The 26,983-nt window shown below is 42.9% G+C and overlaps 2 protein-coding genes across 2 annotated transcripts in view; both read right to left on the bottom strand.

Annotated features, from left to right (window-relative positions):
• Nucleotides 1-7,261, bottom strand: part of LOC103659731 (aldehyde oxidase 4-like) — a 55,897-nt gene extending 48,636 nt beyond the window's left edge. Inside the window, exons 1-3 of the mRNA XM_008687327.1 lie at nt 7,208-7,261; nt 3,782-3,839; nt 1,703-1,799 (exon numbers count right to left, since the gene is read on the bottom strand). Coding sequence (XP_008685549.1) covers nt 1,703-1,799; nt 3,782-3,839; nt 7,208-7,261 — 209 coding nt within the window. The remainder of the gene's footprint in view (nt 1-1,702; nt 1,800-3,781; nt 3,840-7,207) is intronic.
• A 3,300-nt stretch (nt 7,262-10,561) lies between these two features.
• The window catches only part of LOC103659730 (aldehyde oxidase), a 161,516-nt gene continuing 145,094 nt past the window's right edge, over nt 10,562-26,983 (bottom strand). Inside the window, exon 44 of the transcript XR_005837875.1 lies at nt 10,562-11,144. The gene's annotated coding sequence lies outside the window, so the exon portion shown is untranslated. The remainder of the gene's footprint in view (nt 11,145-26,983) is intronic.

Below are 26,983 nucleotides of genomic sequence, written 5' to 3' on the forward strand. Positions count from 1 at the left end.
GTGTGTAACAGGTAACTCTTTGTGTTTTGTGTCCTCTAAGTCCCTCCTCCTCCCATATTACATGTAACTTCCTCTTAATCTAAACCCCCTCTCTCCTTTCCTGTAACAGCTCCTCCAGTGTTCATTGCTCCCCTCAGTCTTACCTCATACCTCATCTGGAAAATAGAAGCACGAGCCCCACACACTCCCAGCCCACCACTTCTCACCCAGAGTTGCAGTCACTCCCCTGCGTTCTAGGCCAGGAGGGCAGGAATTCTCCCTCCTCCTCCCCTGAGCTCTGGCTCCCATGTATTCTTCTCTCCCCACGGACCTGCTCCATCACCGACAGTCGGCCTAACCTCTTCCTTTCTACAGTCTCAGTTCCCTCAATTCCCCTGAATTTAAAAGTAAATTCAAGTGTTTGCTGTCATTACACAAAACCAAACCCAGCCCAATGTCTCTCTCCAGCTACTGGCCCATCTTTCTTTCCTTTCTTAGCCGAGTTTCTTCAAGAGCTTTCCACAACTTCCCGGCCTTGCAGCCATTCCTGTGTCATCTGTATCTCATCCTCCAGCTTCATCTCTCTGCTGACCTTGTTCCAGGAGCAATCTAACGGCACTGGGTTACTCCCTGGTGTCTCATACTATCGACAACTTCTAACTTCTTGGAACTTTCTCCTCTCGTTTCTCCTCCTTCAACTCGGACTGATCCCTCTTCTTCTCTTTTGTGAGATGTCTGTTGTTCTACAGTGTCCTGCAGTTGTAAGTTCTTCTGTAGTGTGCTACATTCCAGGTGGCCCAGGGCTGAGCCCCTGCCATCACCGCCAACTGGCACACATGATCTTGAGCCAGTTATTTAACTTTCTTTGCCTTGGCTTCCTCCTTTTTCAATGTGAGTGACAGTAATGCCTATCTCAAAGTTGCTTTGGAGACTAAATATGATAATATATCTAAGCTACTTTGAATACTGCCTGGTATATGATAAGCATTCAAAAAAATGTGAGCTATTTTCATTACCATTGTTACTATTTATATTGATAGCTTCCAGTAAGTTATACTTCCAGATGAGACCTCTTCTCTGAGTGACAGAACTGTCTATCTAGATACCTGTGGACAAGCCCTCTTAGGTGTCCTATAATTAGTGCAATGTGTCCAAAGCTAAATTTATGGCTGTCCCTTCCTCTGCTCCTCCTCTCCCAAGTTCCCTAATTTGTGGACAGCACCACCCAGTGACTTAAGACAAGAACTTGGAATCATGCCAGATAATCCCTTCACCACCACTTTCAGTCATAGTGAGCAAAACTACATTTTAGGCCAAGGTGATTTGAGACCCCATTCCACCCTTCCAGGCAAATAATTCCTTATTGTATGTCAAAGACCTAAATCTTCTACCAGGACAATGTATCACCACTTTGTGTTTAAGCCATTCTTGCCTGACACCCCACTCTGAAATGTCTTGCTTAAAAGCAAAGAAGTATTTGTGTAGCAATAGAGAGCATGGCCCTGAGAGATTGGCACACCGGACAGATATACTCTGATGGAAACAAAGTCCACGGGAAAGATCTGGAGCTTAGGAAGTGGCAGGCCGAGCAGGCCTGGAGGTAGTGTGAGTGTGATAAACAGCTGGAAAGAAGAGAGGGGAGTGTCTGTGGGCAGGAAAAGTAGGAGACTCTGGTCCTTCCCAGGTGCACCTAGGGCAGGGCTTGGCCCAACACAAAGGATACTGGATCTTCTTGGTCTTGGGGTCGTATCTTGACACCATGACAGTGCAGGCGCCACAGCCTCCTCCCCCACAGCTGTACTTGGTGCCTGTGAGATAGACTGGAAGGAAGGGAGTCAAGGAAAAAGAGGGGTGCCGTCCACTTTGCTTTTTATGCTGTTCTTCCTTGGATACTGATAACAAGTAACACGTTTTCTTCAGTCTTACCGAGGCTTCTTGTTTAGAGAGTTGTTTCATTTTTTTTTTTTGCATATAAATGAGCTCAGTGATGAAGATAAGAAGAAATACTTACAGACTCACACTGCCTTATCTGAAACCCTCGAGGCCGGATGCATTTCTGATGTAAAATTATCCGTATTTTACAAAGGTTATAAGATAGCATTCCCAAGTGGGGCTAGGGCAGCACCTTCTAATCAAACACATTAATCTGTCTGCAGTGACTCATAGGGGCATTCACACTAAGTGGGACAGGAAGACTACCAACAGCCTCATGAGAGATCAGGGGTTACATCCAAAAGAGGTGTAAAAAGGCTTTTGAATTCAGAGTTGTGGACAATGGGTCGCTGTGGAGGTGGGGGGAAGTAGTGCATGGGAAAAACTTAGAAAACAGTCTCTGGGAGGCTTAACTTGCCCTGTTCAGCAATGTATGCTTCTACCTTCTTATTGGATTAGAGAATATTAATTTAATAACCATGGCTTCTGAACTGGTAATGTCACTAAGCACTGTGTACCTTTTCCCTGTAAGATATTTGCATGTTTTCATAAAGAGAGAACAAATAATACATGTAAATCTCCTGCTTTAGGGTCTTTATGAATCTACTGGAATTTGCTCGGGGCCTTTTCTGGGTGAGTTTAATAAGGATTTCATGGGTGGAGGTCATAATTGGCTTGGGCAGAATGGTGAGTTGAATGGGACACTAGGAGACAATAATGGCTAGAGCAGTGGAATGATGGGTTAGGAAACCAGATTGCAAGGGGTTATATAGTGAGAGACAGAGTCTGGAGAGAAAATGAGACATCAGGTACACATAATTTCTTAGATAAATTTGGCAAAAAAATAACAGGGAGAAACAAAGTAGTGTTTTTAGATGGGTATGTTGGGAGGCAAAAAGACAGAAGTGGGGGAAGGAAGTGGAGATCCTGAAGAGAGGGGATAACAATATCTTGTATACCATTGAATCCCCAGAGCCTAACAGAGTGCCTGGCTCTTAGTAGGTGTTCAATAAGTATATATATTTTAACTTATTATTTTGAAATATTTACAGTTTCACAGGAAGTTGCAAAAACAATACAGTGACGGTACCTGCCATCTTGCTTCCCCCAAAGGGGACATCCCACATAGCTATAGCACAACATCAAAAGCAGGAAGCTGACCTGGGTAGTACGCTGATAACCAGACTGGGAGCTTATTCCAATTTCAGCCCTTACACGTGCACGTGTACCATGTATGTACGGTTCTAGGCAATTTTATCTCAGACAGATCTGTGTCACCACTGCCACAATCACTTGTGCTTCCCCAAACCCAGGACATTCTTTCTGAATATTTATTGCAGGTCTGTTGAAGGTATTGGAGGTGTAGGGAGTGAAAAAAGGCCCAGATCAGAGGTGGAGAGCTGAGAGTACATTAGCTCTATGTTGGAATTTTGAAATATGTTTATAGAACCTTGTTTTCTCCAATAAGACCTATGAAAATGTGTAAGTGACAAGTCAGTGAAGTCATCATGGGAAACCGTCAGTGCCATGTACCCCTCAGCAGTTGGCTAGATGTTTTTACTTTAACACTCCTGCATATAAAACCGTCATCAGCGGGCCGTGAGACTCAAAAGGTCATAAAGTTATTTCTAAAGTTAGCACACTCATGCTTCACTGGATGATTCTTTTGGTTTTGCTCAGGTGAAAACTATGGCAAATAGAGCATGAATCTCTCACTTTTGGATGCCTTTTGTTAACTCCAACTAGACTCTACAAGTGAAACACAACGGTATTTACCTTGAACAAATGCAGGGTGACTTTGTTCAGAAGTCTTAGCATGTCCACTTTTTACCACCCAGTCCAGATTCATTACAGTAAAACACAAGGATACGGACTTTCCTCAGGTAGTATAGTAGGTTTACTTCAGGATCAGCATTCTTCTCTATGACCTACGTTGTGAAAGGAGAAATGGGACTTTAGGAACCTAATACCAACATGTTAGGGCAATTCTATCTATTGTTTTGGGGACATATTTTTGACAGATGGTAAGTTCACAGGGGGAAAAAAATAACACGGGGAACCTTTCTAACACTTGAAACCAATTTTAAAGAAATTATAGAGCATTATTTCAATGTGTCTGAATTTTCCAATATATGTGACAATTATAAATTCTGGATTACTTTTCCTTGTACTTACCCAGAAAAGGCCCAACTGGGGAAAGAGTTACATAGATTCCAAAACTGACTCGGATAACTCGTGGCCATAGGAAGTCATAAAAAATGTTAGCCAGAGATTTCTTAATGGAGTCAGGGGTGTATGTTATAAAGGGAGCCCCTCCCATCCCCTGCTCCAAGCCCCCTAGTGAAGTGGAGATGCCACTCTGCAAAGGAAGAGAAGGGAGCGTGGATCTGGCTCTGCCTCTCGCGTCGCACTCCTGGCTGTTACTGCCAATAGACAGAAGCCGGCACATGATACGAAAACAGCCTGCTTTCACTTGCCCAGATAGTTCTTCTGCTAGGTATAGTCAGGCAAGATTAGAGAGAACAGGAGAGAAACTTACAAGGAAGTGTAGCAATGAACCCAGAAACAGAGGACATTGTTCCATTAAAAGTGTTTTTTACTTTTATCACCCTAGAAAAAGGCAACAAACCACATTATTCTTCATATGCTGCCTCCTATTTTCAAAACTTCTTCTGAGTCCTCAGATTTACTCAGCCAGAGATGAGCTCATCACCTCCACCCCTCAACTTGGTATCTTAGCACGAGGAGGAGGCTACGTACAGTGGCATCTCAGAAACAAAGCATTATAGTTAGATTTGCTTTAACACCCTAATTGTATGCCTATGGAAATTATTTCCAATAGTGGGAACAAGATAGGGGGTAGGGAATGATGGCGTGCAAGCCAAGACTAATATTACTTCCTCCTGTTTCCTCTATAATGGGGGAACACAGCCTGACGACACTATTCTGTACTATAAAGACAGCTGTATACGTGAGACAACATTCCAGGCAAATAGTAAACCTTCCCCAACCACTTTAGCTGCCCGATGAGTGCAACACTTGATTTAATGCTGTCTTCTTCAATCATAACATGGTCTCAGCTTCCAAATGAAAAAGGCAAGATTAGACTTTGGGAAATTAATTAAAGGCTGCCAACTGCAATTCTGACATATCAAATATATGGTACTTCCAATCATTTAAAAAATATTTCAGTGTTCATATGAGAAATACTGGTCATACCAATAGCCATGCTCACAAAATTGTATGGGTACATCCTGTTTCCTCCAGTAATTTATAGATGCTTAGGAAATAAATCCCTTTTTAGTAAGTATATGAGAACAGGGGAAACCTCACCAGCAACTGGAGAGATGCAAGCGAAACCCCAAGACACCATGCCCATTAGATTAGCAAACCTTAGGAAGTCTGATTATAACAAGTTTTGGCACATTAAAGATTGGCAAATCATCTATTGGCAAGGAAACAGCACCTGTCATGCAATGAACTGTGGGAAAAGTAACTTGTATAGAATTCTGGAAAGCCACCTGTCAGAACCTCTGAAATCAGCACGGTACAATCTCACTTAGAGATTCTCTTGCCAGTGTTGGTGAGGAGACACATCATAGGATGTTCACTGCAGCATTTCTTGGGGTAGTGGGGAATCGGAAGCATCCTACGTGTCTAGCGCTACGGTCCTGGATAAGCAGAATGAAGGATGTGCACAGCCTGGAGAACTAGCACGCAGAAGCCACGGGTTTTCACAGAGCAGCATGGAAAAATCTCAAGAACAGTGGTGAGTCACAAAAGGGAATTTTTAAGTCACGATACCACTTGCGTAAGTTAAGAACATACACACACTCGTGCACAACATTGCACAGGCCAAACACTGTATATTTCAAAGATACATCTATATTTCTAAATAACCATATGGAAAGTGGATGGGAAGGACATATATTTAAAAGGCACAAGAGTGGATGTTTATGGGGGAAGGAAATAAAGAGGAGATAGGACATAAAAAGAATAAAAAAGTAATACAAGGCGAAAGAGGAGGCTTGTCCAGACTGTGATGATGATGTACCACAGCCAGAGACGAGTGTGCTTTGCTAAAGGAAGGAAAAGCAACCACAGAAAGAACAAAACCAATTTCTTCAAAGAAGTGGATAATTTCCCCCTTTGGCCATCTGCAACTTGTCTTAGAAATTTGTAAGACAGAGAAGGATAAAAACAGCAAAATACCAGCTGTGATTCAAAAGACTGAAGACCATAGGGAATAATCATTCTAATGTGATATTAAGGGAGAAATGGTTTTATTCACCAACAAAGGAAAAGCAGCAAAGCCCATTTTCCTCACACTCAGAATAAGTTCTTAACTGCTGAATTACTACGAACTGTCACTCAGCAATCATTTTTCTGATGTTCCAGCTGGCTTCAGGTCATTCAAGATCCTGACCTACTGGTAAACATTATTGCTAAACCCAGACTTTTTCTTCGTTCTTTTCTTTCCCTTTCTGTTGTTTAGTTCATAGCCTTCCTAAAAATGATGTTTCCCTGCTATTTGACAGGTAAAAATCCCAAGAATTTTTGCCTTTATTAAAGTTGTGTTTCTTTCTTTAGGGAACAACATCAGTAATCTAAAACAACCGAGGCTTGAGAAGCAAAGCATTAGCACCAAATGACTGTCCAAAATAATTTTTCATTTTAATACTTCGCTAGTTTTTTTCTCTAATTGTCCCAAGGCACCTCAAACTTTCCACGTATTCATTTTGCTCATTAAAGTACAGGATTGAGAACAACTGGCCCACGCTAAGCGTTAGAGCTGCCATATCTCTTCTGAAGAGGAGAAGGTAGCTTACCTAGTACTCCATGTTTCAGAGAGGCTTCTGCCTCTAGGTTAATTGATCAGCGTGAGGTGATTAAGGCAAAACAAAATCATTCTTTGCTACTATTATCCTCAATGTCATATATGCCTCCTATTAAAATAGCATTGGTGAACTCAAGTAGAGCTAATATCCAAAAAAAAGGGGGAATGACAATTTTTCATACCTGTGTCAGAATTGACTTTGGTCTTGATATAGCAAAGAAAAGGAGAGTTCCTTACTGATTCCAAAAGAAAAGAGCAAGCAAAGGCCCCCATGCCTTAATACTTTGCACCAAACCTCGAACTAATGATCAATGTTCAAGTTCATACTACTATATATGACTTGAAAAAGAGAGAAGAGAGAGGATAAAGACATAACAAATGGCATTGCAGTGAAAAAAAGTTAGCTTGGCTTTTGTCCCTGGTATACAAAAATTCACTTTAATCATCTCATAAACTTACCTTTCTTCCATTCACAAAAAAAATCAGTTCATCAGAATTGGGAACAGAAGCCATCATACCAGGAAAAGAAGCCTCTACCAGAATAAAGGTTTGTTTATTCTGAAGAACAGGTATGTTAGAGAAAAACCTGGGTAACTATCAGCCTTGCCCACTGCATGGGGTGATTTATAGCCACATTGCCACGGGAAGAGCACCAACCAGGGCTCTCTGCCCGCCCTGCCCACAGGGACTTTGAATGGTTCTTGGCAGTGCCCTGTCTCCTCCTTTCTTACAAATCAAGTCAGTGTCTTTGCCCATCCCTTTTGGAGTCTGACTGGTTTCCCCAGGGGGATGTGTTTAAAGCCAGGGACTAATAGATAAAAAGTGAGTTTTAAACAGGCTGTTATCTGTCCAAGTCATCAATCAACACAGTGTTATTAAAACTCATAAAACTTTCTTTCCTTGATTTTCCCTGTGCACAGGAAAGATTCCACCATGCATTCCCTAATTTCTCTTTCTTCAGTCTCATTGTTCGTGTATAGAAATGCAACTGATTTCTGAGCACTGATTTTGTATCCCGCCACATTACTGAATTGCTCTATAACTTCTAGTAGTTTAGAGGTGGATTCTTTTGGGTTTTCCACATAGAGTATCATGTCATCTGCGAAGAGAGACAGTTTGACTTCTTCTTTGCCGATTTGAAAACCTTTTATCCCTTTTTGTTGTCTGATTGCTGTTGCAAGGACTTCTAGTACTATGTTGAATAATAATGGCGAGAGTGGGCATCCTTGTCATGTTCCTGATCTTAAGGGAAAGGCTTCCAGCTTTTCCCTATTGAGAATGATATTCGCTATAGGCTTTTCATAGATGGTTTTTATGAAATTGAGGAATGTACCCTCTATCCCTACACTCACTACAGATAAAATACTGGTATCCAAGATCTACAAAGAGCTTCTCAAACTCAATATACGGGAAACAAATAATCAAATAAAAAAATGGGCAGAAGATATGAACAGACACTTTTCCAATGAAGACATACAAATGGCTAACAGACACATGAAAAAATGTTCAAAATCATTAGCCATCAGGGAAATTCAAATCAAAACCACACTAAGATACCACCTTACGCCAGTTAGAATGGCAAAAATTGACAAGATAGGAAACAACAAATGTTGGAGAGGATGTGGAGAAAGGGGATCCCTCCTACACTGTTGGTGGGAATGCAAGTTGGTACAGCCACTCTGGAAAACAGTATGGAGGTCCCTTAAAAAGTTAAAAATTGAGCTACCCTATGATCCAGCCATTGCACTACTGGGTGTTTACCCCAAAGATACAGACGTAGTGAAGAGAAGGGCCATATGCACCCCAATGTTCATAGCAGCATTGTCCTCAATAACGAAATTGTGGAAGGAGCCGAGATGCCCTTCAACAGATGACTGGATTAAGAAGATGTGGTCCATATATACAATGGAATATTACCCAGCCATCAAAAAGAATGATTTCACAACATTTGCAGCACCATGGACGGGACTGGAGGAGATAATGCTAAGTGAAATAAGTCAAGCAGAGAAAGACAATTATTATATGGTTTCACTCATTTATGGAACATAAGAAGTAGGAAGATTGGTAGGAGAAGAAAGAGAAGAAGAAGGGGGGTAAACAGAAGGGGGAATGAACCATTAGAGACTATGGACTCTGGGAAACAAACTGAGGGCTTCAGAGGGGAGGGGACTGGGGGAATGGGATAGGCCAGTGATGGGCCTATTAAGGAGGGCACATATTGCATGGTGCCCTGGGTGTTATACGCAAGTAATGAATCATGGAACTTTACATCAAAAACTAGGGATGTACTGTATGGTGACTAACATAATAAAAAATTATTATAAAAAATAAAGATTGGAAAACATATTAACATCATTTCTTAGTGCTCCTTGGTACACAGATCCGTGGGAAGAGGAGATCTGTCAGTACACAAATCCAGTGATGCAGAACCAGAACATTTATTTGGGTCCTAGTGTACTTTGTTGGAGGAACAAGCAGTCAGGTTCCATGGGGTGGACCCTATGAGAGCAACACTGTTATTGGCACTTTTCAGCTCAAGTCCCCCTCCTCTATCTCAGGACCCACCCACCCACAATTCCTGGATTCTGACCTCTGGTGGGCTGACATATCCCAGTTTAGGGGTCCATAAAAATGTTTTCTTTTTAAAATCAGAAAAAAAATGAATATGAGGCTGGATTATGTTTTTGTACCAATGAAGTTGTAACATACAATTTTAATATTTACGGAGGAAGGAGCCCACAAAGGCAAAAGCCCCCAAAACAGGCTCCATCCTGCACTGTCTCCCCAAAAATTGCAGGGCCTACTATGAGCTATTGGGGCATGTTGAATTCAGGGCTGAAATATCAGCAACACTGCTTTCCCACTGACCTAAACCAAATTCTTCAACTTTGCTTTTAATAAAATCTGTACAATAATTTGATCTTCATCTGTCTAACTTCTCTATTGCTCAACTGTCCTGCATCCAGGTGACCTCTCAAAACTCTGGTACATCAGCACAAACATTTCTCTGCCCACATTCCCAGCTGCTTATTTCAGTGGGTCCAACCCATTTTCACAAACTTCTGTACAGCTAAATGTTATTCCTGATACCTTTTCATTCAACTGAATTTAATCCAAATAAAAGTTTTACTACTTGAGGAACGCTACTTCACGTGGACTCCTGTGATCTGGGTGCCACTCTGTAGCATATAGAGCTAAAGAGATGTGAGCCTTTCAGGACTCCACACAGCAAAGGGCTCTTTGTATTTGATTGTGCTCACATGGCCTTGACTCTAACGGCCAGGCCAAAAGCTTCTCAAATGGACTTCCCTTTTCCATTCTAGTCCCTCAGACTTGTTTTCCACAGTGCAGCTGGAATGATCCATTAGAAACACAAATCTGAATACGTCAATGTCAATTGTGTGTGCCTAAAGTCTTTCAGTGACTTGCTCTGTATTTGGAAAAAAAGAAAGATGCTAACATGGCCAACGTGGTGTAAGGGTCTGGCTCTGCCCCATGCAGACTCTCCATCCCACTGACCTGCTCCTAGCACAGGCGTCCCAGGTCTTGGACCACACCCCTCATTTTCCATCCCAGGGCCTTCAAGCATGCTATCCCCCCGGCACCATCTGCTGCAGTTCCTTCCCCAGTAACACCTCCTTATCCTTCAGGGCATGGTCTTACTCTTGTTCTCTTAGGAAGTTGTCTGACCCCCAGATCTAAAAGCCCTTGATACTATCTTCACTGACCACTTCGTATTTCTCTGGAGCACTTATCAAAGCTTGCAATGACATCTGTGTGATTACTTGTTTAATGCCAGTCTCTCCTATTGGATCATAAAGCCCATGTGGGCAGGGTCTATATTTGTCTTGTTAACCATTTGTCTCCAATGTATGACACTTATAAAGATTTTTTTTTTTTTTAAAGAATGACTGAATCCATACTGTAATGAGATCTTTATAGTTAAGATTTTAGAGTGGGTCGGCTATTGATTTCTTGTTCTTGCTCACTAAAGAACTGATGATAAGCCTCTGCAGTGTGGCTGAGAATAATCTATATTCTTCTGGACCCTCTTCTGGGTGATCTATGTCGTTCTTGTCCTTCTATGAGTCCCATTCTATTTCAGAACTCTTAGTGCTCATCACAGACAGTTCTTCAGATTTTTCTTTTGCACTTGCTCAAAGAAAAGTCATGAAGTATGAAATTCCCATCAGTGATTTCTAGAAGTCTTGGCATCTCTCCAATTTGCTTTGCAGCTTTCTGGATGTCTGTTTAACTCTCTAATGTCAAGGACTTCGTGCTCTTGTGGTTCTGTTTAACTTGAGCATCCTGTATCTGTGTTCTCTTTGGTAGCTTCATTCTCTCTGCAAGACCAGCACTGTCTCTATGATTGTGCAGTGGTGAGGGCATCTGCATCCTGCAATAACAATGAGAGTTCATTTTTATTGAGTGCTTAATACGTGTTGGGCACTGTTCTAAGTATTAGCCCATTTAATTTTCAAACCAAATTAATGAGGCAAGGACTATTATAATGCCCATTTATAGATCAGAAAAACCAAGCCATGAGAGTTTAACTAACTTGCCCAAGGTCATACTCTAATAAATGGTACAGCCAGGATTCAACCTAGGTCACCTGGCTCCAGAGTCCTGGCTGGTCACTACCAAGTAACAGGGCCTCCCTAGGGACTTGTGAATGCTATGGTATTTCTGGGTAGCTTCATTAATCAAACCCGTCAATGAAATAAATCATTAGGGAGTGGCTCACGGAACCCATCTCCTCCTTTGCTCCCCTGGTGACTGCAGTACTGCAGGTAGATGGTGGGTATATGGAATTTTCTTCTGGCTAAGAAGTAACTGCTACCTTGGCCAGTCACTCTTTCTCAAATAAGAGAAGCTGCTTTCTCAGCAAAAAAGAATTGGCATACAGATATGAGCTGAAAATAAGTTAGATGTTTAGAAGCTGATGATGGCCTTTTGTGTTTATCGTATGGCACAGTACCGGCCATAATAGGAACTCAGAAAGACTGTTGAATGAAGAAAATAACACAAGTGAGATGTGTTCCTTAGTTTGGGTTCCTGGATCATTTCCTGTGTTGAAGTCCATTCTGCCAATTTGATGGAAGATACAGAAATAATTAAATTCACCCAAGAAGCTAAAAGATCAAGGGATGATGCCAGAAAAGGGTTAATGTCTTAAGTCTTAACACTTAAACCATCAGAGCATATCAGGTGATGTCCAGACATTTCTTGCTGGGCTTCCATGTGCCATCACAATCAAGGAGCAGCTGGGTTTTCTTGGAGGAATGTCTTTCCTGTGCATTTCTTCCGCACACTTCCTCCCCTGTATCTTTCCAGTCTCCTGACACGATTGTGCATTATGTACTCTAAACAACAATCCAAACCTGCTGCCATGCCAGGAACTCTTAAACTCAGTACTCTGCTCTGCCTTGGGCCCTTTTAGTTCCTTTTCTTATTTATGCCTTGTTTTGTTTTTCTCTACAAATTAATGCCATGTCTCATGCTTTTGTCCTCCCCCCCAAGTTTGTTCCTTATTTCATTTTTTTACTCATTTTCCCTTTAAACAATCATTTGTGATCACAATGCTATCAAATTGGAAATTAAAGATAAAAAAAAGACATCTAGCCACAGATAACACTTAAATTTTAAATATTTAGGTTCAAAGAAGGAATAAAAACAGAAAATATAGACATAAGAATAAATGGCAATGAAAAAGTTATATATCAATGACATGCAACTAAGACTATATTCAGGGGAAAATTTCTTAACTTCAAATGTTTTTATTTTTACCTAGAGTGATTAAAAATAAAAGAACTTAATTTTCAACTCAAGAAAGTAGAAAAGAAAAATAAAGAGAAAGTAGATATGGGTATATAACAATGACAAAGGCAGAAGAAATATTTAGAAAAATGAGAAAAGAGTAAAATAAATAAAACCAAAACTTTAAAAAATCTAATAATTTAAATATCTAATAAGTATGCTTAAAAATGAGAAAATTTAAATAAACAAAATTAAGAACAAGAACTAGGATATAACCATTATGTTCAACTTTGTGCTTATAAATTTGCATTGCTTATACTACTAAAAATTAGGATAAATGCACTTCAATGGAAAAACAGTTGACTATGATATGATGGGACCATGGAAAACAATTTGGCCATTAAAAATAATGAAGATTTCTATATACAAGTTGTGAAGGGCTCTGGCCCAGGATTAACTTTGCCAAGGGGAATTCCTGGAGTCTTCTCCCTGTGTCCAACCTGCTGACTTTGGCCCCTTCACCACTGATTTTCCAACAGTCCTCTCTGATGGTGTCCTTAGTCTCCCTACAGCCTTAAAAGTTCCTTCATCATCAAATCCAGCAAATCTGCTACTTTTAACAACTTAGCAGTAAGTTTAAGAATATTTATTTCTGAGGGGTTTATATGTGTGTGAATGTTATAACACACAAGACACAATCCATGCTGTCAAGAAACTGACAGATGCATATAATGATTCAGAAAAATAACAAAGCAAGATGTTATTCAGTACCCAAACAAACTTGCTCTGAGGCTTCAGGTAGGTGGAGCATGTGAAAATGCTTTGTAAACTGAAGAGTGGCATTCAAATATTGGTAATTATTGTATTTGTTGTTTTCTTTGTTATAGTTCCAAAAAAACTCCTGACAACCTGCATAGTATGTAAACTGCCTCCCTAATTTCAAACTCCTGCTTAGCGTGCCATCCTTTTCACCCTTCACATAAGCCACATATGAGCTGCCCTAGTGCTGAAAACGACGGATGCAGGAGGAGGAGAACCCCAAAATAAAAAGGTGAAAGGGAATGAGTGGGAATTCAAAAAGGACTTATTGAGTTGAGTGGGTGTATGGCAATGCCATTTGCAAAATCAGCTTGTTTGTATATGTAAAAATTGGACAAAAAGAAGTTTGATGTTTTGTACTGTTTGGTATTTGAAAATTTATGTTAGAATACTCTGGACTGAACATTTTTTGAGTATGCTTTGGATACTAAAAATATTATGTGTTAATGCCTTTTGAACTTAACCTATAAGTATACTGGCTACATTTGGCCATTCTCACCTTAACATGGTACATCTATTTTTTTTAATTTAAATTCAATTAGCCAACATATAGTACATCATTAGTCTCAGATGTAGTGTTCAATAATTCATCAGTACACCTATTTTAGTAGTAAATACAACCAATCTTCATTTTAAGCACACATGTAGGNNNNAAAAAAATTCAATGAACAGAATTAGGCTAAACATTACTGTGTTGAAGTTAATGTTGGCAAATATTTCCATAGGTTTTATTTAATCATTTACATAGTTCCTACACATTGCTCTCCAAAAATCATCTTTGGAGGTGACTCTACTTTATCCAACATTTATTGACTGAATTAATGATTCTTTAGTAACTGAGAGCCCTAGAAAATCAAGTGAATTGTCAACTTGTGCATTAAAATAAATAAGAATTTGCTTTTTAGTTACCATGGATTATCACTTATTATACTCCAGTACTTCATACAGACTAATGATAAAAGCTCAATAAAAATTATTTTTAACCATAGCATCTTAACTAAGAAACTCCACAAATAGCAAGCAAACAACAAAACCATTTCTGTTCTCCCATTTTTTCCCTAAGAATAGAAATGCTTTGGTGTAGGCTCTCATCTTCTTTATAAAATCAGTATGGAAGTACCACCCACAACTGGGAAAAAAATTGTATTAAACACCATGTTTTTGTGACACTCCAGGAACATAATTGCTAATACATAGTAAGTGAAGATTACATGATATTTTTAAAATACGTAAATGTGAAAAATTCTGTCAATATGAAAAACAAATACTTAAGAATTGCCCTAATTTTCTATATATTTGAGACAAAGATGTTTATACTAATTACCTGCCCAATGTTTAAGTCATTTAGAAAATCAACTTTTGTTCCGAGCCCCAACTACTAGGCAATAACATTTAGAATCAATTCATGGAATCTAGAAGAAAAATTCAGAAGACAAGGAATATGATTTAAAAGCAGTAAAAAAAACTGAAAACAACCCACTATAATTAATTAGCAAAATTTCTCTTTTTAAATTTTTAATCTATTCCTCAAAAATTATTTATCTTGTATAAGTTTATTTTCTCTCTTTCTAAACGGGTATTCATTATTTTTGTGGATAAATTAAAAGGATTCCTAATTCTTTGACATACTATACAGCAGAGATTAAACGTACACAATACTTACTCTAGCTAAAAAGAGATTGTCTTTCAATAAAGCAGTAAAGACAGGGAATCAACATGCTCAAATGATGACAAATACACTTATTTAAAAATTCTCTTCTATGTTTGATCTTTTAGATCTTTTGACATTAGTATCAATTTATATGAGGTTATTAGCATGAGCAAACTATAATCACTTCAGAAACAAAAATTCTTGAGTTTAAATTCTCAAATTAAGTTTAAAAAATTCTTGACTTTTATCAAAATTGAAACACAAAATGAAGGACAGAGAATACTCTTCAGGTGTATCATTATTTACCCATATTGATTATTGAAAAATGTGTAGGGGCGCCTGGGTAGCGCAGTCGTTAAAGCGTCTGCCTTCGGCTCAGGGCGTGATCCTGGCGTTCCGGGATGGAGCCCCACATCAGGCTCCTCTGCTGGAAGCCTGCTTCTTCCTCTCCCACTCCCCCTGCTGTGTTCCCTCTCTCGCTGGCTGTCTCTCTGTCACATAAATAAATAAAATCTTTAAAAAAAAAAAGAAAAATGTGTAGAGCCTGTTTTAAAAATAGTATATAAAACAAAGGAAAACCTCATAAAATCTTGTGATTTTTCTTTTCTCACGTGTGGTTGTTTGCAAGTTTAATATTCAGTTGTTTTGGGGTGCCTGGACAGCTCAGTCCCTTAAGCGTGTGACTCTTGGTTTTGGCTCAGGTCCCAATCTCAGGGTCTTGTGATCAGCCCCAGTTGGGCTCCATGCTCAGCAGGGAGTTGGCTTGTCTCCCTCTCCCTCTGCACCCTACCCCTGCCCCAACACTGCTCCTGTGTGGGGGCGCTGGTGCACGCGCTCTCCCTCCCTCTCTCTTTTTCACTCTCCCTCTCTAAAACAAATTTTTTTTTAAAAAGTTATTTTTTTTTTCTGTAAGGAAAGGTAATAAAGTAAAAGCAAAGTCAAATTAGCATCAAGTTAAGTTTAAAAAAGCTCATCTCTTTTGGTTTCCAAAAAACCAAAAACGAATGTAGTCTTTAAAAACAAGTAGTCACTGGAGAGAGAGGGGAACTGAAGTAGGATTCGACATGAAACAGGCGCAAAAAGCCAAACACACAAGTAAAACAATTTATATTCAGACTATCAAATTCTTCCTTTACCAATCTTTTATCTAAATAAGGGAAGATTTACAGACGAATAACTAGAATTCACTAATATTTGGTAGGGTCAAAATTTATCTAAAAAGTAAATTTGTATTTATTGCACAGAATTTCCCGAATTTTTTCAGTACTTGTCTGTTCATTATAGACCAAAAGCACAAGATGATGTCTTCATAGCATAGTTTAAAAAGGTATTTTCTTGGCTTTAAATCTTTTCTTTATATATTATGCAAAGGGACATGACAAAGAAAAGTCATTCAGAGCGGGCCTTTTTCACTGTTAGCTTAGTTCAGTGGGGTCATTAAATTTAAAACAGGCATAACAAGTCTGCAAAGTTGCAGCTGATGCCTCTCAGCTCTCCACATTTTGTCGGGGACAATCATTTGCGGTTTCTTTTCTGGTGATCTACACAAAAAGTTTTAAGGAGACCCACAAAGATCAGAATTTTGGGGTCCAAGTTCAACACCTGCTGGTATGGAAAGCAGGTGAATGTAATCTGAATACTGGCTCTTCAGGGTGGTGGCCAGACACATCTGCCACGTGGCTGGTTCATTCTGTGTCTTGAGCTACAAAAAGAACGCTTACAACTTAAGTGGCAAACGAGCTCAACCTGCGCACGCCGACTGTACTCACCCTCCCGGGCAGCTCCTGTGGCACTCCGGGCTATTCCTTCCAGGTCCTTCTTTACTGCTTTCCTCCGTCCAGCCCACCACCTTGTTCTGTCCAGGGCGGAGCAAACCAATACACCGGGAACGAGGACAGCCCTTCTGCAATAGTGAAATACTTTGTCCAATATTCTCAGGGAGGCCAGACCACTGGCAATAAAATCCTCAAATGAACACCGGCACGTTTCCGTCTTTCCTCAGTCTAAAGGAAAGACACACACCTTTCCTACACTTGGGGAACCAGGTATCCGTTCCCATGAAATTCTTTCGCCGGCATCGAGCAGGCACTAGATGAACAAGAGAAGTCCATTTCTTGAAAGCAGGGTATACATCCATTCGCACTTGCATCATTAAAACACAAATGAATGTCTTTGAGCTTCTGAAGTTCGACAAATGGGTTCAAGAAACATCAAGGTGTCTGAAGCTGTCTCAGGAACTTTTCTTCACAAAATGGGTTCCTTTGGCCCCTGCCACGTACCATTTACCATTTGTTTCCAACCACGACGCCTTCCAAGAGACACTGAAGCTACTGCAGAAAACAGCCCGAACGGCCTCAACATATTGAGCTTAAATTGAAGACTCTTTGCACAAGGACGAACGCCACCCTTTCGACTCGCGGTCAGGGGCCTCAACACGCGGGTCAGGGGTACTTTCCACAAGGAGGTCCCAGGGGCAGCACTGAGGAGTGGCCGCGGCTGGGCCCCGTCATAGTCACCTCGTCGTGGTCCCTGCGCGGGCAGGGCTGGCGTGGTACCGGCCTGGGGAACTACTCAGCGAGGAGGCGGCGCCGCGCCTTCAACGGTGCCGGCCGCGCGAGCCCAACCTCCACGGTTTCTGCACGTGGCGCGGGGCACGTGGGCGCGGCCGGGCCTCCACGTGCGGGGCAGCCTCCTATCCCGGCGCGGTCGGAGTCCTGACCTCGAGGGCCCGCCTCCCGCGAGTCCTGACCTCGAGGGCCCGCCTCCCGCGCGGGCGTGGTGGGCGGGGCTGGCCGCTTTCTCTGGGACTCTCTAAAGAGCTGAGTGTTGGAGGATCCGCGTGGCAGCTCCAAGTGTCAGTTGAGCAGAGCGGAACGTTTCAAGGCACGCGGGGATTCTGCCTGGTCATGAGGTGCACCGCCGGCGGGCGCCGATTGATGAGCGGGATGGGGAGGGTTGGGCACCGAGAGGATCTAGGTCAGAATGGCCAGTTGCCATTGTGGTAGCCTTGTGGGTGTGGTAAGAGCAAGGGACAGCGAGAGCCAGGAGAGAGGGCTCCCAGGCTCCATCCATCCCCTGAGCACCCTTGGATTTGGGGGCACATTAACAGAGGCTTCCCGCAGATTGGAGTGCTTTCATCCACCCCAGGGTTATTATGATCGAGTGGTTTGAGGCCAAAAGAGGAGAGGTTTTTTAAGTAGGTATGTGTGAGGGTGGGGTGGCGGCATCAAGTAAGGGATTTTTCAGGGCCTTTAAAATCTTGCTAATGTTACCCGGCCCACACACACACACACACACACACACTCCCCTCTGGCGGAGGTGGGCAGTGTCTGAGGGTGTGTTACTGCTGTGACTGTGGGCACAGAGCCTCAAGCACTCCATCCTTAGTTTAAAGGCGTTTCGTGCTTCTGCCCCTACCTCTACCCTCAGGTACTCCTTCCCTGAGCCGTTCTTGACTCACTCCTTCCTCTCTTTCTCCTTTTTATTTTCTTCTCTTTCTGTTTCTCTCCTTCCCTTCTACGTTTTCCCTTTTTCTTACCTCTCTGCAGTTTCACACTTTGGTGAGTTTTATCCAGTCTCCTGGCTCTGATTACTAATTGCACGCATGACTCATAAATCTGTCTGTAGCCCAGACTTCTTACCAATCCTGAATTAACTGTCTATTCGGTAAATCCCTTGGCTGACAACCAGGCTATAAAGCTAAAATCAAATTCACGTTTCCTTTGAAAGCACCTCCTCCTTCTTTGTTGCCTGTGTCCTCCTCCTGCTGCTCTTTGTACTCCTCTCCCTTCCCCCTCCCCTTACTGCCCCTCCTCCCCCCCTCCGCCCCTCCTCCCACCCTTCACTTCCTCCCCTTCCTCGGCTGGCTGCTTCCTTGCCCACCCCATCCTGTCAGAGGTCAGGGGCCATTGCTTGAATCTCTTTCCATTCCCGCCAGCACTGCCAGTGCTCAAGCCTTTGTCACCTCTTAACTGTCACAGTAGTGTAGGGGAGGAAAACTTTCTCTTTTTCCCTTCTAGATTCTTGGGCTGGTCAAATAATTAAATTTAAACAAGACATTAACAGGAGAAAAAGGCAAATTTTAATTTTGAATGTATGGGAGCTCATAGAAATATGAGACTTAGAGAGGTGACCAAAGCAGGCAGCTTTTTACACCTTTTAGATGAAGAAATTGGTGGAGTTGATAAGACAAAGAAGTCTGGGTTTGGGGTAGCAAATTAATGAAAAAGTAACTAGGTTTCTTTGTTTATACAGCCTTCTCAGCCCTGATTTCCCTCTCTCTGGTGATAAGGATGCCTTCTACTCTCCAGGTGCAGAGAGTGTACCCTTCACGTGAAAAATTTGTTTCCTGCTTTTAGGGGTACAGAGGAGGGTCGTTGTGGCACATTTTGGGGCAGCCTGTTCTGGACCCCATCAGTAGCTTTCACGCTGTTATCTCCTATGTTAATTCATGCTATACCTTCCACCAGATAAAGTCATCCTGATTATGTCATTTTCTTTTCTTTTTTTTTTTTTTAAGATTTTATTTATTTATTCGACAGAGATAGAGACAGCCAGCGAGAGAGGGAACACAAGCAGGGGAAGTGGGAGAGGAAGAAGCAGGCTCATAGCGGAGAAGCCTGATGTGGGGCTCGATCCCAGATCGCCGGGATCACGCCCTGAGCTGAAGGCAGACGCTTAACCGCTGTGCCACCCAGGCGCCCCTGATTATGTCATTTTCTTGATAAAAACCTTCAAAATTCGTCACTGTTGACACAGTAAAACCTGAACTGTTGAATTATATTTAAGAATATCTATGATCCAAGCTAGTTTTCTAGTTTTCTTTCCAGATTTCTCCCATACACAGTCTACCCTCCAGCCAAACCAAATTACCTGTGGTCTGGTAAATATCTGCATCTTTTCTGACCTCCTTCCTTAGCTTCTGCATTTTCCTCCACCTGGAATTCCTTTTCTTTTGTGCCCCTTTGTCTAGATCTTACCCGTTAACTGGGATGTTATCTTCACCTTCCACAGGACTATATTTGGGCTGCATCTGGCACAACACTTTCTACCTTGCATTTCTTTCTTTATAAGACCATATATAATTAAATTATAAGCTCTATGAGGTGGGATCTTGGATTTATTTTTGCCATTCCTTAGATGCCTGGCCACAACTTTTAGTTACTCCCTAAAATTTTGTTGAATAACAAATTATTCGTTCAGATTATGCATCTCAGCTTGCTCTCTGCTCCCCTCTTTTGCCAGATTCTGAAGAATGAGTCTAGCAGTTTAAACCACAAAAACTACTGCAGTACAATTATTAATTGAGTGCCATATACTTTACACAACAGGAATTGTAGTAAGTTTTTTCACATGCATTTTAAAATGTATTGTTTAATCAAGTCAGGTTTGAACACGTCTTGGTGGCTAAAGGAAGTTTCTGCTGACACTAAGTTGGAATGGGTTATTGTTCATAGCACTCTGCTAAACCTCAGATAACTATCTTCTTCTGCCACTCTGACTCAGTCAAACGTCCCTTGCTCACTTCTCCATTACAGGGTTTTGGGCTAGAAAAAGCAGAAAACACGAAGACGCATAAAGGACTAGCTGGGGAGTAATACTTGTCATCATGACGATCATGATAATAATTATCACTAACATTTATTGAGTTGTTGACATGTGCCCCTGTCCTGGGTTAAACACTTTTACAGTTAAGCTCACCTAGTACAGGGACTCTGATAGGTATGTACCCTATTTTCTCTATTTGACAGCTGTGGAAGCTGAGGCACAGGTAGGTCAAAAACTTGCCCAAGGTCCCACTTACGGCTGGTTTAAGTGGCAGAGCTGGGATTTGAACCCTGTCATCCGGTTTTAAAGCCACCATGTCACTCAAACCTTTTCCAGTCAGTCAGCGTTTTGTGAGTATCGAAGCTCAGTGACAGAGGCAGAAGAAATAACACATGTTGCCTGTTCTAAAGCTTGCAGTCTAGCTGGGGACAAAGAATTAGAAGCACTCTGAGTGAGAAAACATCTCTCAGTCCATGGCACTCCCTCGGTGTGTAGTCCCTGGCACTGGAAAGCTTGTATGGTGATTGCCTGTTTCCTGTCTGTTTCTCCACCAGACTGTGGCCTCCCTGGGGCCGGGACTTATGTCCTCTGAATGATTCTCTCTTAGCCCAGCACAGCACCTCACACAGAGCGGGCACACAGACTGTGTGTGTGGAACTGAACCCAACTGTGAAATGGTGTTGTTCAGAACACAGACGTAATGGGGGTCAGATATGGGCTGGCTAGTTTGGCTGGGTTGTTGTAATGAAAAATAGTTGGAAGGCAGGCAGGGACAAGGGGCCCCCAGCCCTAAGAGGAAACCACCCTTACACCACCCTGGAAGGAGCCCTCCCCCCTTTCCTACATGATAGGTAAATGACAAAAACCTAATTGGGTGACAGGCACAGGGAGGGTTTATCAGATTAAAACAGCCTGCCAACCAGCCCATAAAGACCCCTAGACTTGGAAACTCTGGCAGCAACCCTCTTGGGTCCCCTCCCTCTTCGGGAGCTTTGTACCATCACTCAATAAACTTTGCTTTACTATCACTCAATAAACCTCGCTTTGCTGCCCACCACCCTTTGATCGACGTCTTTATTCTTCAAAGCGGCGTGACAAAGAACTTTGGGCACTGAAGGAAAAGAAATCCTGCAACAATTGGGAAGGTTCACAAAGAAGGGCAATTTGAGGGATGAAGGAGGTTTAGAGGTTGTTATAGACTGAATGTTTGTGTCTCCCCCAAATTTATGTGTTGAGATCCTAACTCTCAAGATAACAGTAGTTTCAGAGGTAGTGTTCAGTGATTCATCGATTGTGTATAACATCCAGGGCTCATTACATCACGTGCCCTCCTTAATGCCCATCACCCAATTACCCCATCCCCCCACCCACCTCACCTCCGGCAACCCTCAGTTTGTTTCGTGTAATTAAGAGTCTCTTATGGTTTGTCTCCCTGATTTCATCTTATTTTATTTTTCCCTTCCTTCCGCTATGATCCTGTTTCGTTTCTTAAATTCCACATATGAGTGAGATCATATGATAATTGTCTTTCTCTGACTGACTTATTTCGCTTAGCATAATAATACCCTCTAGTTCTAGCCACTTCATTGCAAATGGCAAGATTTCATTTTTTGATGGCTGTGTAATATTCCATTGTATATATGTACCACATCTTCTTTATCCATTCATCTGTCGATGGACATCTGGGTTCTTTCCTTCGTTTGGCTATTGTGGATATTGCTGCTATAAACATTGGGGTGCAGGTGCCCCTTCAGATCACTACATTTGTATCTTTTGGGTAAATACCCAGTAGCACAATTGCTGGGTTGTAGGGTAGCTCTACTTTCAACTTTGAGGAACCTCCATACTGTTTTCTAAAGTGGCTGCACCAGCTTGCATTCCCACCAACAGTGTAAGAAGGTTCCCTTTTCTCCACATCCTCATCAACATCTGTTATTTCCTGAGTGATTAATTTTAGCCATTCTGACTGGTGTGAGGTGGTATCTCACTGTGGTTTTGATTTGTATTTCACTGTTGCCGAGTGACGCTGAGCATTTTTTCATGTGTCTGTTGGCCTTTTGTATGTCTTCTTTGGAAAAATGCCTGTTCATGTCTTTTGCCCATTTCTTGACTGGATTATTTGTTTCTTGAGTGTTGAGTTTGATAATTTCTTTAAAGAAACGCGACCCCTTTTTGCAAGGTAGGAGGTGTGGAGAAGTGAATCTGAGGTGATGTATCGGAAGATAAACTGTTGGGGGATGGAGCCTCTGTGAATTTTGCCCACTTAGGCATCTCTGAAGGAGTTGCAGAGAATTATCAAGACAAGGGGGGACCCCATACCAGCTCTGCAAACCATCCACACAGTCCATTTGAATTGGCTGTTCATTGTCAAAGTTGGGGCCAGGCCCCTCTCCCTGCCAGCTGCAGTCATAGTGTCTGTTATGATGAGGAGCACAGAAAACCCCAGACACATTCCTGACTCTCCCAGGCCCTGGGGAGATTAAAAATTAAAAGGGAGGATTTTTAATAAACATACTCTGAGACACTCAGCCCATGGTGTCGGGGCGGGGGTGGGCACACTGACCTGGTTTAGAAAATCACTGCCTGCCTGGGCTCATTCTTTTTAAGAGGATGACGTTTTCAGCTGTCCCTCGTGACCAATTCACAGGCAGCAGAGCTTGGTTCTATTGTGGGAACCATGTGGGCCCTGAAGTAGCTCTGTTCTGGAGGAGGGTAGGCCCAGGTAGCAATTCAGAAGCTGGCCCAGCTTGCCAAATGGCAGGAGACAGGCCCAGCAAGCAGATGCCCCAGGGGATAGTGTGGGTGGGGCTGGCAAAGCTGGCCAAAATTTCAGACATTATCCACAGCAGGAACTGAGCTTTTAAAAGATACAGAAGGAGGGGAGGGGGAGGCAGAGGTGTGCCGGGGTGGCTCAGTCAGTTAAGCGTCTGTCTTCAGCTCAGGTCAGGATCTCAGGGTCCTGAGATCTAGCCCCACATCGGACTCCCCTACCTCAGTGGGGAGCCTGCTTCTCCCTCTCCCTCTGCCCCTCCCCTCTACTTGCGCTGTCTCTCAAATGAATAAATAAATAAAATCTTAAAAAAACAAAAGGTACGGAAGGTTTAGAAACATCTTACTTTTTTATTACACTTCTAGTCATGCCGGTGCCAGAGGTTTATCTTCTATACCTCAAATTTAAAAAGCTTTTCCCAAATTGCAAACTTGGAGTACTCTAATAACAAGTCAATGCTTTTTCAAGGTACACATGTCCCTCCCTGGAGATTTAATGTGTCACCTTGGTGAGTGGGGCCTGCCATTGAGCATCTCTGGGTTAGATGTCCCCTGGGGCCTATTCTAATTCTGATGGTATATGTTTCTATGTCCTTTCCAGTTGCCAATTGCCACTGATGCCCCCACCCTGTCCTCCTTTTCCTGTTAAGGGGTGTTCCTCACTGACCTCTTCCTCTCACCATGCAGGCTTCTCCTCTCTGCCTATCCCCTACCATGGTGACAAGGCTTTCCCACCCCCTCCCCAATCCTGAGTCCTGCTTCCTCATCCCAAGCTCCTCCTCTCTTTGCATATCGTCCTCTCCAGAAGAAATCTAAGCATCCCAGAACCTGGGCCCTGCTCAGCTGAGTCAGGGACACTCATTTGCCCTGTCCTCTGTTGAGAGCACTCACGGTCTCCCATCCTGCCTGGCTGTACAGGTTGACTCCTGATCAAGGGCTTCCAGGCAATGAGGTGAAATCCAGGCCCCACTTCACTCCCCAGGCACAGCCACCTGGAGGAAGGGAGCCTTTTCCTCCTGTACCCAAAGATGATCTGTAAGCTAGAGCAGCCCTGTAGGGGCAGCCAGGGCCTCCACGGCCCAGCCTGGACAGAGCATAGATCCAGGAGGGAGAGCTACCGGGAGGACATAAGCAGACAAAAAGGTGGGCTTAGAGTCGGGGCAGGGCAACAGAGGAAAAAGGAGGAACAACTGTGGTGCCTACATAAGGTGAGGGGACAGGGCTAGCTTCCTGAAGAAGTGATATTTACACTGACATCTAAGAGGCGAGAAGGCTGTAGTCAGGGGAGGGATGGTGGGAAGGGAAATCCCAGCGGGGAGGTGGGATGATGGTTACATTTGGGCATCAGCTCGGCTAGGCTATGGTACCCAGTAGCTTGGTCAAACACTAGTCTAATGCTGCTGTGAAGGTATTTTGTAGATATGATTAACATCTGCAATCAGTTGACTTTAAGTAACACAGATTACCTTTGACGATGTGGGCAAGTCTCTAAATCAGTTGAAGGCCTTAAGAACAAAAACTGAGCTTTTCCAGAGAAGGAACTATTCTGTCACGAAACTGTACCATAGAAGTCCTACCCGATTTTCTAGCCTGCTGGCCTGCCCTAGATTTTGGACTTATCAATCCCCACAATTACGTGAACCAGTTCTTTAAAATAAATATCTTCCTGTGTGTATATATATGTGTATGTGTAAATGTGTATATGTTTATATATATATGCACGTATATGTGTATATGTATGTCTATACATGGATGCACGTGTATGTATATGTGTGTGAATTATATATTATTTATGTGTGTGAATATATAATTCACACACATAATACACATACACCCATGTATGCATCGTGTCGGTTCTGGTTTTCTCGAGAATCCTGACTTATGCAGGTGACGTGTGCAAAGGCCTGAGGGAGGGAGAAGATGGGCCCCTTCAAGGATCTGAAGAAGGTTGTGGTGGCCTAAGTGTGGTAATCATGGCACAAGGAGCTTTGGGAAAGGTTGGCAGGGCGGATCATGGAAACCACATTAAGAATGCTGTGTTTTATTATCAGTGCAAGGGAAGCCATCAAAGGGTTCTGACTGTGAATGACACAATCTTCTCCTTAGGTACCCTGTAGCTCATCTGTTGCCTAACATCTGTCACGAGGTAACTCCCACGATGCACCTCAGACATCCCTTGGGCAGTGAGTGTGACTAACGCTGGGAATTAGCAGGCAGGTGGGGGAGTTATTTTGGCTCAGGAAGGCCTTCAGGGGCTTTCAAATGACCTTAACAGGTGGCTCATTAACCCAGCCACACTGGTTTGGTCAGGTCCTACAGCAGTGACCATGGGGCCGGCTGTTCTCAGCAGCAGTCAGATCTCCTCTGCAGCTGGAGGCACACAGGCTCACACCACCTCCCACAACACCAACCCCCCCCCCAACACACACACATACACAGGGCAGGCCAGAGAGCTGCGGGCAGGCAGGAGGGAGCCCGTGGTTGTGATTCTTCACACCTGCCTTCTGCATGATGCCACTAGTGCCCTTCTGTTGACTCCTGTCAACCACCCTGGGAAATGAGGTCCCTGCACTCCAAGTGCCCTGCCAAGGGTCAGGTAGCAACAGGTGGTGGGGGTCCTCAGGATCCAGGCTCAGGCCTAGTGGCCCCATGCCTCAACTGTCCACATATGAGAGCAAGCAGGTGCAAGCCCACTGGGCAGAGAGTTTCCAGGGCTGGGAGGCTTCGCAAGGTGAAGAGACATGGGGTGGAACAGGGCCCTGTAGACAAATGCCTCCCAGGACAAAAGGGAAGGAAAGGATATGTGACAGGTTGATAATCCCAGCTCTCCACTGAGGTTTCCCGAACTCTTCCCTGTCCTAAGGCCTAGATGGGTGTGGGGTTGGGTGAGTAGGTGGGGGAGGAAATGAGGAGACCATGGTGTAGGCTGTGCTGGATCAAGAGGTCTCTTGTAATCTAAACATGTCTTGGTTGAAAAATGCACACCTCAGAAAAGTAAACAAGGGCAAGAGATTTGTGATGCATCATTCTGGCCTTTCCCCCATGTGGACTTCAAAAGGTCACAATCATTGGAAAGGAGTTTCTTCTACCACTAATACCCTTATTTCTCGAATCTGGAATAGGTACCTAGCTGTCCCTCTTGTAAGCTCTCCTGGAGGAAGCAGAGTGCAGGAATCATTGGTCACCTTCACAGGCCTGCATAGTTCCAGTGGCAGCCAGCCTTGTTTCTGGAATTCCATAGGATTTTATCTAGTCTAGAACTCCTGTGATCCATTCCAGGTAGAGCTATGCCTTTTCTGAAACAGATGATTTTGATGATATGAAAACATATTCTGGCAAAATGTATCATGTCTTTTAAATTTTTATTTTGATGAAATCTGTTTAAAAGAAGAAAAAATTTTTAGTGACAACACGAGACCTAATTTCTGAGTAGCCTATCCTTTTATGGAACTATTCACATGAAAAGATTACTTCTTCTGAAACTTGTCCTGGAATGGATTTAAGTTCATGATGCTTGGGACACCTGGGTGACTCAGTTGGTTAAGCATCTGCGTTTGGCTCAGGTCATGATCCCAATGTCCTGGCATTGAGCCCCACCTTGGGCTCCCTGCTCAGCAATGAGTCTGCTTCTCCCACCCCTTGTGCTTGTGCTCTTGCTCTCTCTCTCTCTTCCTCTCAAATAAATAAAGATC

The sequence above is a fragment of the Ursus maritimus genome, unplaced genomic scaffold, assembly GCF_017311325.1.
Source record: "Ursus maritimus isolate PB19 unplaced genomic scaffold, ASM1731132v1 scaffold_1, whole genome shotgun sequence".
In the NCBI taxonomy this organism is placed as follows: domain Eukaryota; kingdom Metazoa; phylum Chordata; class Mammalia; order Carnivora; family Ursidae; genus Ursus; species Ursus maritimus.